Source organism: Palaemon carinicauda, chromosome 11 (assembly GCF_036898095.1).
Source record: "Palaemon carinicauda isolate YSFRI2023 chromosome 11, ASM3689809v2, whole genome shotgun sequence".
Taxonomy (NCBI): domain Eukaryota; kingdom Metazoa; phylum Arthropoda; class Malacostraca; order Decapoda; family Palaemonidae; genus Palaemon; species Palaemon carinicauda.
The window spans coordinates 90268826-90284521 of NC_090735.1; the positions used below are offsets into that span (position 1 = coordinate 90268826).

The following is a 15696-nucleotide window of genomic DNA, read 5'->3' on the forward strand; positions in this document are numbered from 1 at the left end:
TAGAACACTCTTCAAACTATTCTGGACCTGTCCCCACTAAACAAATTAATTCTGAATGACAAGTTCAAGATGCTGACTATCTCGCAAATACGGAACCTACTACCCCAGGGGTCCTAAACCATCTCCATAGATCTTACAGACGCCTATTGGGATCTTCCGATAGGTCAGCGCTTCTCCCCCTATCTTGGTTTCGGACTGGCAAGAAAGGCCTACGTATTCAAAGCTATGCCCTTCGGGCTCAGTATAACTCCAAGGATGTTCAGGAAACTAGTAGAGGCCATTGTCCAACAACTTCGGTGAGTCTGGGCTGCAATGAAGTCGGAATGTCGTCAAAGAGCTGATGAGGTCATGAACTTCCTACAATCTCTGGGCTTCCAAATCAACCTCAAGAAGTCCAGGCTATCTCCAGCTCGGAAAATTTCAGTGGCAAAGACTTCACAGGAATCTACAATCACACACCCTCTTTCTGCCACAAGGCTAGAGAAAGAAAATCGCAAACTCGGTCAGGTGTCTACTTCGTCCAAAAGTACTCACCAGACGGCAACAAGAAAGGGTCTTGTGGTCGTTACAGTTCATGCCATGACAGACCCAATCCTGAAAGCAAGACTCAAAGATGCCAACAGAGTCTGGAGAAGAAAGTCATCCAAGGCTCAGAAAGATCTTCATCACAAAACCACGGTCTTACTGCGGAAGCAACTCAAGCCTGGGTCCACTGCCAAAAGTCTATCGAGCCACATGCCTCTGCAGTACCCTCCTCCTTCCATGACTATTCACACAGATGCCTCGGAACAAGGTTGGGGGACACTCCTCTTCCAAGAAAGTACAGGGTCAGTGGTCGATTGCATTTCAGAAGTTTCACATCAATGTTCTGGAAGCTATGGCAGTGTTTCTGACTCTGAAGAGAATGTGCCGAAAGACGAAATCACACATCAAATTGGTCATCGACAACAACACAATAGTACACTGTGTCAACAGACAGGGCTCCAGATCTCCTCAGATCAACCATGTAATCCTAGCCATTCTCTCTATAGCAAAAAGGAGGAAATGGCATCTATCAGCAGTTCACCTTGACGGGGTTTGGAATATGCCGGTGGATGCCCTGTCGATATCCAAGCCTCAGGATACAGAATGGTCTCTGGATGCAAAATCATTCTGTTTCACTCTAGAGCAAGTCCTGGAACTGCAAATCAATCTCTTTGCGATGAGCTTCAACAGGAAGCTTCTTCGGTATGTAGCACCAAACTTAGATCCGGAAGCGACAGGAATGGATGCAATGTCTCTGGATTGGAACCAGTGGTCTCACATCTACCAATTTCCTCCATTCAATCTCCTACTGAAATTCCAGAACAAACTGCGGACTTTCAGGGGAACAGCAGCTCTGGTGACTACCAAGTGGCCCAAGAGCAATTGGTATCCTCATGTTCTAGAACTCAAAACCCCTGCAGATCACTCTACCATCTCCAATGCTGTCTCAGGTTGTTCAACAGACGACTGTCTTCGTTTCCTTTGGATAACGAAAACCCTTCAGCTAATGGTTTTCTCAACCTCGCGGTTCAAAGAAAATTCAGAGTTGCAAGGGAAAAAATTGACTTTATAGAAGAGTACAAGTCCAACACCACAAAACGACAATATTTGTTTTCCTGGAAAAATTGCGTTGCGTTCGTGAAAAGTCATCAGCCCTCTTATTTCTATGGACTTCTGTATTTCTTTCTTTATTTCACTACACAATCAAGGTCTAGCATCTGCAACTATTGCCTCATCTAAATCAGCACTAACTAGACCGATCGCGTATGTTTTTGATATAGAAGTCAATAGCGAGCTGTTCAATAAGATCCCAAAGGTTTGTGTTCAACTGAAAACTAATGATCCTCCCAAGGCTATTTCATGGTCGTTGGATAAAGTCCTGCACTTTGCCTCTTCAATATATAATGCTTCTGCCTCTCTGAGGGACCTTACTCAAAAGTCTGTCTTTTTGCTTGCTATGTCTTCTGGTGCTAATCAGTGAGATTGTGGCTCTTTTAAGGGATAATGGCTACATTGAATTCTTGGATTTGGGGGAGGTAAACCTTTATCCAGATCCAGCATTCTTGGCAAAAAACGAACTTCCCATTAATGCTGGGGGCCCTGGAAGATTGTTCCACTAAAGGAGGACCCTTCTTTGTGCCCCATGGAGTGCCTTAAAGCTTACCTATCAAAGAGCCGGACCTTTAAAGGCGGTCAACTTTTTAAAGGGGAGTCAACAGGATCTGATCTTTCTCTGAAACAGCTAAGGTCCAAACTCACCTACTTCATCAGAGGGGCTAACCCAGAAAGTATTCCAGCGGGTGATGACCTATAAAAGTTGCCTCTTCCTAAATTTTTTTCCAACCTATGTCCTTCGCAGGCTTACAGGCTTACACAGGATGGAAATCTTCAAGAGTGTTCTTCAAACAGTACCTACGTCAGTTGGAAGAGATTAAACACTTTGTGGTGGCTGCTGGTAGTGTGATTAAACCAGCTTCTTAAGTGTTGTGCATGGACTCTTTTGGACTGTATAATTGATACTTGTCAATCTACATTGTGCAAAGGAACTATTATCTTTTGTTCCATATGCCTTTTTAATTTTATATTGAATCACAGGTGATATTTTCCTTTTATAGCCCGATTATTAGTGTTTACTACTCTGATACATAATTTGGGGTCTGAAAACACCGGTTTTCTGTATATGCATACATATATTATATATCTTGTTGTATTATTATTACTATATGTATGTACTTTTGGAAACATTAAAAGACTACTATTCCTTTTTGCATTTCATTTCTTTGGACCTGCTATCTATATAAAATAAAAGTAGTGTATCAAAATTTTTTAGCCCTCCTTTTATAGATTTCGGTCTTTTCATCTACTGGAGACAAAGTTCTTCTTCATATAGAGTGGGACTGTGCTATTGATTTACTTTGTTCCTACTTTTGTACAAACTTCTCGCTTACTCTTACCGTAATTACCAATGCTGTAAGAAGTATGCTTATACCTAAGGAGTTACAGGGTTAAAACTCTTCTGGCCACAACTGAGAATGATAATTCTCTAGTACACTTCCATCAGGACGACATGGCTGGAGCCATGTCCTCCTGATGGCCCACCCGTTATTTTTCCATCCCATCCCATTTCTCAGTGTGGGACTCATGTCAAGCAATTGCTGCTCCTGGAATGGTTCAACAGAAAACGTGTTAGATGTAGCACATTGAGATTGGGAGTTGTAATGGCCCATATATCCTACCCTCACCTAAAAATCTATTTTTAGGTGAGTAGCCATGTCCTCCTGATGGCCCACCAGTTATTTTTCCATTCTGTCCCATTTCTCAGTGTGGGACTCATGTCAAGCGATTGCTGCTCCTGGAATGGTTCAACAGAAAACGTGTTAGATGTAGCATATTGAGATTGGGAGTTGTAACAGCCCATATATACTACCCTCACCTAAAAATATATTTTTGAGTGAGTAGCCATATTCTCCTGATGGCCCACCAGTTATTTTTCCATCCCGTCCCATTTCTCAGTGTGGGACTCATGTCATGCGATTGCTGCTCCTGGAATGTTTCAGCAGAAAACGTGTTAGATGTAGCACATTGAGATTGGGAGTTGTAACGGCCCATATAGCCTACCCTCACCTTTCTTTCGAGACAAGGTTAACTCTATTCGGGGAAGGATAACAATGGCTTGTTATTAACACGTCCCTGATTTATACACAATATCTCTCGGGATATTCGCTCCAGAGATCGGAACTCCGTTGATACCTCTAAGGTAAATTTCTCTGGTACATCACGCACAGAAATATCCCAAGTAGAAGCTGCTCCAAAGGAACTTCCATCAGGACGACATGGCTATCTCACCCAAAAATAAATTTTGCTATGTCAAAATCCGTTAATTGTATAAGTGGATGAAGGGACGGATGGTAAATTAAATTTCTGAACATCCTACCTTTCGATCGAAATTTTGTTTGTAATGTAAAAACATTTACTTGAAATGTACAGAGTTGGTGTACGGCATTGTTACCAGCTATGAGACATTTTTTAGATAAGCTTGAGGGCTAATGGGGGGAATCTAATACATTTTCATTTTATGAAAAATACAAATTACTTTGATTGTTCATTTCACTGTTGTATTTAATTAGCCACAAGCCCCTCAAAATGTTTTATTGTTTTTGTTTCATTCAACAGGTGGCTAGCATTATGCTCTACTCCTTGTAGGGCTCGGAGATGGTAGCAAGACTTAATGTCAAGCAGCTTAACAGTTCCTGTTTTTTGAACATGCTCAACTGGTGTGGGCATGTGTGACGTTGGGTGTACAAATATAATTTTCCCTTCCTCCAGTAAATCAGGTGTTTGAAACATTAATATATCTGTAGTCTTATCACAGATAGTTATGTTTAGTGACCATGGATGCTGCACAAGCAGTAAGTGGATCTTTTAAGGGAATATAGAATGAATATTTCAAAACTTTTTGTCTAGTTAAACTTACCTCTCATGACCACCCTAAGGGTTTAAGGAGTAATCGTAGTTTGCTCTACTATGAGTGACTATGACCTGCCTGGAAGAGGCTACATACTGTTAACAGGAACTATTTGGAACACATCTGCTCTTGTGTGGCTTCCATTGTGTCCTCCTATTGGCAGTATTTTTGAACCTCCATTCCAAAAGGTTTAAATTCTGTTCACAGTTCTTAGGTCTGCAGCCCTGTTGAAAGCTGTATACAGCTCCATCCCCATTGTATAATCAATTTTATGTTTTTGCATATGGAACCCGGTGGGATGATACTATGAGGTAGGATTTTTGTATTTTATATATATATATATATATATATATATATATATATATATATATATATATATATATATATATATATATATATATATATATATATATATGTTTGTTTGACTATGCAATCATGAGGAGGGGCCTCTTTCTGGTGTTAAGGTGAGAATGTAGAGATAAGTCAGAAGCGTAACATTGTTTTACAATCCCTTTGATCCTAACTGAAGTATCCTGTCAAATTACATTTGAATTTAGCCCAAATATTTACACTTATGTTGATCTTTATTTATATTTATATATGTAGAATAAATATTTAGAGGAAGGATTCCTCAAGTGGCTGTGCTTGGGGATATCTATGTCTCTCCTGGATTTGAAGACCTGTATTTTCTCAAACATGGAATTTAATTTTTTTCTCTCTCAATTGTTTATGAAAACTTTTTTTTTCTTTTTTTGTCAACAGTAAGCGTTTCTTTCCCCTGCATGATCTGTCCCCTTCTCAACCCCCAATTTAGATTTTTCATATGCTTTTAATACAATTTTTCTCTCCTAATGTTTGTAAAGTTTACTTAAGTTTAAAAAATATATTACCCAGAAAGTATACTGCTCCCCTCATTAAGGACTCTGCAGGCCAGTATAAATGAGACGGTATAACTCCAGAATAATATCAGGCTACTACAGTTCCAGCTGCGTCTCCCTGCCCAATATAAAATCAAGGGGTGGTGCCCAGTGCCCAGTTTTCTTGACTGTTTACCTTTTGCTCAAATTTCTTGGTATTCCACTGTTTTGTCCTTAAGTGTAGTGAACGTTAGGGTGTGGTTGGCATTCGGACACTAGGCAGTCTGCGTGCTACATCTGGCCACAGTCTGCAAACCACTTCACCAACATTAATTTCACTTATTCAACTGATCACACCGTTGATCTCTGCTCTGCAGACCGCGCAGAGGCTGTGAGGATCCGTGTCCTCAGCGGATAAAAAAGTACCACAGGTGTGGCCCTTAGGACCAGGACAGGTACGCATGGCCGCAAGAAGTCAATACACACACAAACACTGAAAAGAAAAAGCATAAACAGAACTAAATGGCACTCCAATAAATGCAATGAAGAAGAGCGGCAACGTTCTCCATCCAAGCCAAAAGCAAAGTGGGCTCAGTCACAGGTGTGTGAGTGAAGGGGGTAGCAAACTAACCCCCTACCACCTGTTAACTAGCGGGATGTGTAGTTAACCTTCGCTAAATTCTAATGGCTTGTCCTTTCAGTTTTGCCGAAAGTAATACCCCTAATAAATAGCTTAGGTTTGTATTCCAGTTATGAAACAGAAGGAATTAGTCAAATGGCAGTCAAATGTGTTGGAAGGCAAAGAGAGACAACGTCCTTTCTCGGACAAGCCAAAAGCAAAATGGACGAGAAAACACTTGTATGTGTATGAGTGGGATAACAGGCTACCCCTTTATCACCTGCTAACTAGCGGTGCGGTAGTCACACCTCGCTAAAAGTCTTATGGCTAGTCTTCCAGCAATGCCGATAGTAAATAGTGAAAGGGTTTGTATTTAGCGTCGGAACAAACATAGCGTTTTACGGGAATAATACTTCTGTCATTAATCATAAAAAATGTTTTATACTATACAGTATAGTACATTACTTATGCAGTCGTTTGAATTTCCATACCTTTAGCTGCCTTGTCCGATGGGATATTTTGAGCGCGTAATCTCTGATCAATGATGTACATCATTTCCCCACCCAAGTTCAGAAATTGCAAAGGCAATGCTCGTAGAGACATGGCAATTTTTACGCTGCTGCTGGTTTCCTTGAAGCTAGGTTATATGGGTGTTATTTGTTTTTCCTAAAAGAAACAAATTTAACTAAGCATATCTCAGTTTAGCGTTTCACACTTTCTCTTATTTACAGTAAATGTTGCTTGTCTATAGATGTCTTACCCTTCATATAAGTGGAAAATATAAACAAATTCACAGTAGGAAACAAATTTAACAAAGTCTTATTTCAGTTAAATGTCTCACATTTTCTTTTATTGACAGTAAATGTTATGTGTATAAATAGATGTCTTATCTTCTACCCATCCACAAGGTGGATCAACCCTAACTTTGACGTTCAACCTATGACTTGCAAGGTGGTTGAGGCAGGCATTGTAACTTTAAGGACTTAGGTTTGTATAGTTAAGAAAAATACAAATTACCTTTAAATGAATACAAACCATCATTCTTTATCAGGAGATTCATCCTTAGGATGGCGGAAGTCTGTAGAACCAAAACTGGCTGGTTAACTAACCTGAGAGAAAGATATGACTCCTGTCAACCTCCTAACTACCTAAACATGAGGATGTTACAAATGTCAGGCAAGGTCCCTACCATAAACTGGTAAACAGTCATGGAAAAATCTATACCCTTATGGATATACGTACTGTTCGAATGTCTCGTCATTCATGAGAAATGGGTTTGCATATATTCCATCTATCTTCCCAATCATATAGGAAGATGGGGAGATACTTCAATACAAACTAAGCTGTAAAGAAAAGTTATTCAGGTGAGTAGCCTGGCTTAATTTAGTGTCCAGCCCACCTCACAACAGCAAGGAAGAGCAAATTCTCATCTGTCCTTTTAGACTTGCATTACTACCACTATCTTTGACAAGATTATTCTTGTCCCATGAAGGAACTCGACTCTCTACACATCCTGTTGAGCAGCTACCACAGATCCAAAGGAAACCATATTATCCAGGGACTTGTGGGTAAACTGTACTCTACTCCCAAAGGTAGTGGTGGCCATTTATAGACTCCTGCCTTCACTTGTGCCACAAACAGATTCTTCCTGAAGGCTGATACCCCGACTCCATAAGGTCCCTCTAGACGATCCATCTGCAGACTGTAGAAGTGGGGTATGCATGTCTAATGGCCTCACGAAGCCAGTACTAAACTGTTCTTGGATATTTCTTTCTTCATCCTACCAATGCTGAGGAACAGCCTCTGGTGCTCCAGTCAAAAAAAACGGATTTTAACATAAGAAAAATCTATATTTGGGTGAGATAGCCCCGCCGTCCTAATGGAAGTTCCTCTCGACAGCTTCGTACTATATAATATTTCTGTGAGTGATATTACAAGAGAATTACCGTCAAGTATCACAGGGTTCTAACCCCGGAACGACTATCCTAACATATCATGTATAATCAGGGACGTATCCGTAGATAACCTTAGATATCTGCACCCCAAACAGACTTAACCAAGTCTAGGAATGTGAGGAGGAGGATAGGTGAGGAGCTGTTACATATCCTCTCCCTTCATAGTACTGTTCGTCTCTGATAAACTCATTCCAATTTTCGCAGCATACCTACGCGTTCGTGTTTTTGTCAAGAGCGCCTTTTCTGCGCTTTTTGGAGTATTTCCTCGCATGATGACTTCCCTTTCGTCATTAAAGTTGAGTACCCTCCTCTTTTACAGTTTGATTTAGCTGTAACTGCTTTAGATCCCCTCGGGAAGTGGCTTTTTAACTTTTTATGGCGATGAGGGAGCCGGCGCTCCGAGTCCAGCTAGCCATTGGGCACCATGTTGACTATGTGACCGCTATTTCGTGTTCACTACAGAGAAGCAATTCCTCCTGATCACTAGTCACATTTTGGTGGGAAGAAATGGGGAAGGCCTCAAACCTAGGGTCGTGAACAGCTGGGTTCTGGGGCCTGGCCATGAACTGTGAGACAAATGTGTAGAGGACCTTCTAGCATCCCTCCAAATGACTTGTGACATAAAAGATACCAAGCAGCTCGCCTTTTCTCTTCATCGAGGCCACAGCTAACAGGAGCACATTCTTGATTGTCAGATCCCTGTCTGATGCTCTCCTTATGGTCTGGTACAGAGACAGTTTGAGAGAGTTAGATATTCTCATGATGTCCCATTCCAGTAGACTGAGTTCTCTGGAAAGGCAAGATTGCTCGGAGCGCCTCCAGAACATAGACAATTCAAATAAAGAGAAAAAGTTTAACCCCTTAAGTCTGAATACCTGACACAAGGCTGACTGATAGCTTTTCATTACAGAGACTGGGAGGAACTTCTCTTGATGAAGATAGACAAGGAAATCAGCAATTAATTGCATAGATGCTCTGACCGGAGAAGTATCCTGTCTGTCACCAGCAGCAGAAGGCCTACTTTTCCTTGTAGATAGCTACAATGGATCTTCTCAGATACACTAACTAGACATCTGTGCAGTGCCTTGCAAAAAGCTTTTTGCTTGGAGATGCTGGATAGTAGCCCCCCTTGAAGTGATAATGATACAACTTAAATGTGGTACCTCTGAAGATTAGGTTGACAAAATAGATTGGGCTATTGGGGTAGTTCTCTTGGTACCACAATAAGGAGCCTCAGCAGATCTGCAAACCATTCAGTGTGTGGCCACTTGGGAGCCACCAGGGTCATTCTTATATTTGATGTCGTCAACAGCCTGTTGATTATTCAACATATTAGGCATTTGGTGTTATCAACAGCCTCTTGATTATTCAATGTAATAGGCAGAATGATGGAAAGGTGTACATATCCATGTTACCACATTATTTTGGAAGGAGTTCTCCATCAATAACGACAGATCTGGGACCAGTAAGCCAAACACTAGAAGCTCCTTGGTCAGCCGGGTGGCAACCAAGTCTATTCATGAGGAACCCCCAAAGGGCAATAAGTCTTTCTGCCATATACAGTATGGTAGTAGGACCCACTCTGCTCCTACCCCCTGCCCCTGGCAGCTCAGCATGCCTATTAGTAAATTCTTCTTATCTAGAATGAACCTTGATGTCAGCTCTTCTCAAACATCTAAGTGGGTGTCTGTTTCTCCAACTTGCAGAGGGACTGTGAAACATTTCCTCCTTGCTTGTTGACGTAGGCCACTACAGTAGTGTTGTCACTCATCAACGGTACCCAGTGCCCTATCAAACTCTATTGGAAAATCTGCAGTGAAAGAAGCAATGCTCACATCTCCAACAGGCTGATGTGAAGAGCTTTTTTGGGACCCCGATCCGGAGGCGGCCTGGCTCCTAAAGTGCGCATGTTTCTATGAATAATAGCATCTCTGAAGGTTGGGAGCTAAGTAGAACTTTCCTGGTGAGGTTTTAATCATTCAGCCACCACACCAGATCATCCTTTCTTGTTTCACTGAAACCTGAAGGTGGGGAGATCAGTGGATGTTGATCAGTGATGCTACAGTCACTACTATGGCAATCTCTGGTGAAGGCACCCATGAGGAGTGTGTTTCTCTAACAACAAAAGATGTCATAAAAGGTGATGCCCCTCAAAAGCTACAAGTTGTTGAATGACGAAAAACGGTAGTGCTACGTCCCTGAGTCTGTTGACACGATTGTATGATAGAAAGACTGTACCCAGGTATTCCATCCTTCTTTTAAGCATGAGACTTCAACTTCTTAAGATTGATCATGATCCCCAGATGATGGAAAAAGGGAAAGAGTCTCTCATTCTTGGAGCAACTGTCTCCTTGAGAACAATAGGATCAACCAATAGTCGAGATTCCTCAGAAGACGAATCCCATTCAAGTGGGTTCAAAAGGAGCGGGCACAAGGTCAAAGGGAAGGTACTTTCTGTCAAATCTTTGGATAATCATTTGTAAATATGCATCCTTTAGGTCCACAGAAAACATGAAATCTTCCTTCAGGAAAATGGCGTCTCCATCTTGAATGAAGTTTACTGAACAAACTTGTTCAGAAGTGAGAGATTGATGACTGGTCTCAATCCTCCAATCAATTTCTCCACCAGAAACAGAGGACTGTAGAATCCTGTTGACCCATTTTGGACGACCAGTTCTAGTGCATTCCTTTTCATTATTGTTTCCACCTCTTTGCTGCAAACTCAGAGCATTTGACAATTCCAAAGAATAGGCCATGAACATCATTAGAGAGCAATGAAGGGAGGACGAGAGCTGATGAAAGGAAAGCGACATCTGTCCCGTGGGACCTCCACCACCCAAATCACTGTATGTCGCTGACACATTGCCCAATGTCTCATTCCCCACCACCCAAATCTCTGTATGTCGCTGACACATTGCCCAATGTTTCAGCCCACCACCCAAATCTCTGTATATCGCTGACACATTGCCCAATGTCTCAACAAGCATCCCCCTACTTTCAGCAGCTGAAGGAGGGGATCACTAACCTCAGAGTCCCCTCCTTCCTACCTCTACTGCTCTCCCTGGGTTGGCCTGGTTGGAGGTGAAAGGGAGGGACATTGTTGTCATCTTCCTTTGAAGTAGAAAGGGTTGAGGTTGTAGATAGAGATCTGGATGCTGCCTAAGCTTCTTCAGTGCTTACTTAACAGATTGAGTTGCAGAAGCCCTCACAACACTTAACTTAGTAGGACCTGAAGAAAAGTAACCTCCAAATGGATATAGTCGTGACTCACATTTCTGCATTTCTCAACCGTGGCGTTGACATCCTTCTGGAAGAAGTATTGGAGAATTCTTAAGGGTAAGTGCTGCTTTCTGTACCACATGCCTGTTGAAGCAGAAGGCCACTACATCCCTTGTCTTCAGGACGCAATTGACCAACTGGTTTGCAAACTAACGTGCCAAGAATGTTACCGTCTTTGCTCCTGAGAGGACCAAGTCAGTGTGTTTCTCCATTTTTGGGGGGATTTAACAAATCCTGTGATGATTGAAATACTGTACGCAATCTATCCTGACCAGAGATTGATCTAGGATGTCACTTGGAGGTTTGCCATGGAAGCAGCTTTCATCGCAGCGGACTCAAGCAGAGAAGGAGGTTCCCTCATCTGAGAAGTCCCTGCATTGTCAAGAGAGAGCTGGAGGCAAGATCTTGTTTAAACACCTCGATCAAAGGGAATTCTTCGAACCAACGTTCTAAGAATTCACCCTCTTAAGTGCGCCAAAAGCAAGAATTGAAAACACAAGGTCAAGGGCAGGTCTCAACCCTAAAGGGGCACCTTAGTGTCTAACAGTGGCAGTCATCCTGCCCTTGATGGTTTTGTAAAAGCCTCCTGGGGGTTGTTGAACTTTCTGATGACGGCAGGGACTTTGATAAAGGTAGACACGGTCTCAAGTATTCTATGTCTATACTAATACTGGACCTGAGATGTACGCCGTACGATTGACAACATTCTAAGATTCCTCCCCCACCCCACAGAGGGGGGACTCAACATGAACTGCTGATGTTTTGCCCTTCCCATCAGAGTACTTTTGTACCAGTCTGGGAACAGAACTAGGTGGAACTCCATAGTGGGAGAGAGAACTCATAACTGAAGATGAAAAGGCACGATGTGCCTGGGTTTCTGAGAGGAAGGAGAGAGAGCGTGGCACTGAATAGCTTATGGAGACATCCACCAAGTGTCTATCCCTGGTAGAATACAGACTCCGGTAGACAACATAAGAGCATGAATTAGTCTCTCGGTGCTACAAAGAGTGGTGAGAGTAGCTTCAGTGTAGCACCTGTAAACATACCAATCAAATCCGCAAGGATAAACCTAGTGCCACAGACCCATCTCAGTGCATTGGATGGTCTCACTGGATTACAGGTTCTAGACATGAAGGAAGGTCCCGATGGGCCAAGTTTCGGCGACAAGAAAGAACAAGTGACTGAAGGTCGTTGTCTCTCGTGAAGCTCCAATTCAAATCTCTGGACAATGAAATGCAAAGAATCTTGTCACTCTGTGTCCTCATGTTTGATGTTCGATCACAGACTGTCCTCAGGTCTGGTGTCCGAACACAGGATGACTGAATTACTGATCACATAGTGACAGAACTCATGGAGACCTAATTCATGAAGACCGGGAGCATGGTGACTTGCTATGAGTAGACTGAGCGCGTGAACCCTCTGTGCATGGAGACCAGGAGCCTGAAATCTGTTGGGCAATGATTACGCGCAAGGTAATTTCTCTCATGGAGCTCATGCGAGTAAAGGTCTGTCTTATAGAGAACGCTTTCATGAAGGGCAGTCTCGTAGAGACAGTGGGTGACAAGAAGAACCCCGATCTACTTCATCACACATGCAGGAAGAAGGCTCTCACCACTTGACTGAGCAAAAATGATCCAAAGTCTCTCCTCTACCTCTAAAAGATTTCTCCAGGCTGTCATCTTTGTAGTCATCATCGATGCATCACTTTAAAGTCCAGGAAATGGAGGGGAAACAGGGTGGTAGCCAAAGTCCCAGCTAGCTGCACTTGTGTGTGGTCACATACAAAAAATTAAGCAATGGCACCAGCAGCATGAGCTCGTGTACATCATAGCAAAATACATTCACAGGATGGGTTAGTTTTTGATACAGCACTGCTTCTCCCAAGCAAACATGGAAGAGACCAGTCACTATCTTATGAGACTCAGAACAATCGATCACCCAGGGTTTCAGTGACCTTTCTGCCTTCTTTTTAAGGCAGCAACTGTCACATCCAAAGGCTGGGCAACAGGCCAGGAAGAAGATACAGTAGCAGGTGAGGTGGTAGGGGAAGGCAATCACATGCACTTTGGTTCCCACTTACCAGGCTTGACCGCCTAGGATTTTCAGGCTAGCAGTGACACAGCTGTACCGAGCAACGAGACATGATCCTCCACGGCTGCAGACAACTTGTTGAAGGGCGACACATAACTTTGCTACTCTGCAGGTGGTACAGCTGAAGAGGAAGGCACAGCAAGGGAAGATTTCCCAGTCCCAGCACCAGCTAACCCCTCGAGATGTTTCTCAGCAGATGGGGTACAGTAGATACCTAAGGAAGGCCATAACTTTCCAAGGTACAGATACTTGGGAGGGTCATCTAGCATTACAGAATGGATGTACTTTGAAAGAGAAGCACGGGGTATTACCTTTGCTAGGGGAAGGTAATACTCAACTCTTTCATAGCACTCCTCGAGGGTAATGTGGGGTCTCCCTTCCCCTTACGAATCCCACTAGAGCCCAAAAGGGAAACAGTTGCCTTTGAACCCTAAGAGGAGAAGAATAAGAACTTCTTCAGAATCAGCCTCGACATTGCTAAGTCAGACACCAAAGAATTACTTTACTTATTTTCTTTTTTGTGAACTGCACTCACTGAAGAGGAGACCACACATTACACTCATCACAGGGGGAACCATCATGCCCCTTGCATGAGCTGCACAGTCGATGGGGATCAACCTCCAGTATGTCCCACCCTTGGAGTCGCCATCAAACGTAAACACAATCAGCACAAAAACATAAATAATTTGAAAGTAATTTGTATTTTTTGTAACGATACAAACCTTAGGTATTTATAGGGGTACTACTTTCGGCAAAGCTGAAAGAACAAGCCATTAGAATTTAGCGAGGGTTAACTACCCATCCCGCTAGTTAGTAGTGGGTATGAGGGTAGCTAGCTACCCCTCTCAACCAAATACCTGTGATTGGGCTTCACTTTACTTGGAGGTAGGACTTTCACAGGAGACATGGTTGGCGGGCAAGTATGTATAAATAGCTTAGGTTTGTATCGTTGGGAAAACTACAAATTACTTCCAAATTTGTCATTTGTTCCGTAACTGGAATACCAACCAACGCTATTCATATGGGGTGACTCACCCATTAGGAGGGTGGACGAACCTGCTAATCTGACGTTTGGCCTTACCCGGGGTACCCCCTATTGTGCAGGTTAGTGCACAAATAAAGAGACCCTAATACCTCGCTAAACTTACAAAGCATGGTCAGCGACCTACGCAAGCAGTATGTAATTAGAGACTAGCAATTTGACTGTCAAGGTAAAAGAATTCCAAGTCTTGTAAGAACAACTGAAGAGACCGAGACATTCCTAATACCATCTCGACAGGGCATGGGGACACAGCAGTATTGAGACAATACTAGGTTACACAAGGGAGCAATGGTTTACCTGCAGATGTTTGAGGTGAGCTTGTGCAGAGGACCTAAGATGCTGATTTCCCAAGGGAGGGGAGGATGAATAAGGGAGAGCCACACATTATTTTTCAATCATTCAGACTAAGACCAGGGGACCAATGCCCTCAACCTTCTGCTACTTGTCCAATAAGGAGGTTGAGGTACCGAACTAGCTGTTGTGCAACCACCACAGGACTGATAGAGAATGTATAGAGGTTCCTATGTGTCAAATCTTATAGGTAGGGGGGGTGAAACGGATTTTGACATAGAAAAAATCTATTTCTGGGTGAGATAGCCATGTTGTCCTGATGGGAGTTCCTCACATGCAGCTTTCTACTTTGGGTATTTCTGCGAGTGATATACCAAAGATTTTTACCTAAGAAGTATCACAGGGTTCTATCCCCTGGAGCAAATATCCCAAGAGATATCGTGTATGAAACACGGAAGTTTTAAAAACAAGCCATGGCTATCCTTCCCCGAATAGAGATAACCTTGTCTCGAAGGATACTGGATACGTGGATGAGAACCATTACAACTCCGATTCCAGTGTGCTTAAAACATGTTTGCTGGTTTGCGATTACAGTAGCAACCATCAAACCATGCGAGGCCTCACACTGAGAATTGAGAGGAGATGAAAAGTAACGGGCAGGTCTATCAGGACGACATGGCTATCTAACCCAAAAATAGATTTTTCCTTTGTCAAAATCCATTTCTTGGGCTCGAGCTATGTCGTCCTAATGGAAGTGTACCAGAGAATTAACATTCTCAGTTGTGACCAGAAGTTTTTAACCCATTTGAGTTCTTAGAAGTCCCACTAATTATATAAGGGCAAAGTTCCTCTAAAAATAGTGTGTCAGAATATATGTGTCCACACCTCCACATAGCAGTTGGGATGATAATCCCAGGCTATGAACAGTTTATGCAAGTTTTTGTAAATTGCATAGGAACAAAAGAATTATCTACACAGTCCCACTCACTATGAATAAAATCTTTGTTCAAAATGATCAGACCACTGTTAGTAAAAAACAGATTTTGACATAGAAAAAATCAATTTTTGGGTCA

At 42.5% G+C, this 15696-nt stretch overlaps 1 protein-coding gene across 1 annotated transcript in view; it reads right to left on the reverse strand.

Moving 5' to 3' along the window:
- Window positions 1-6630, reverse strand: part of LOC137649723 (protein OSCP1-like) — a 534719-nt gene extending 528089 nt beyond the window's left edge. The window contains exon 1 of the mRNA XM_068382681.1: window positions 6457-6630. Coding sequence (XP_068238782.1) covers window positions 6457-6568 — 112 coding nt within the window. The 5' untranslated portion in view covers window positions 6569-6630. The remainder of the gene's footprint in view (window positions 1-6456) is intronic.
- Window positions 6631-15696: the final 9066 nt, after the last annotated feature.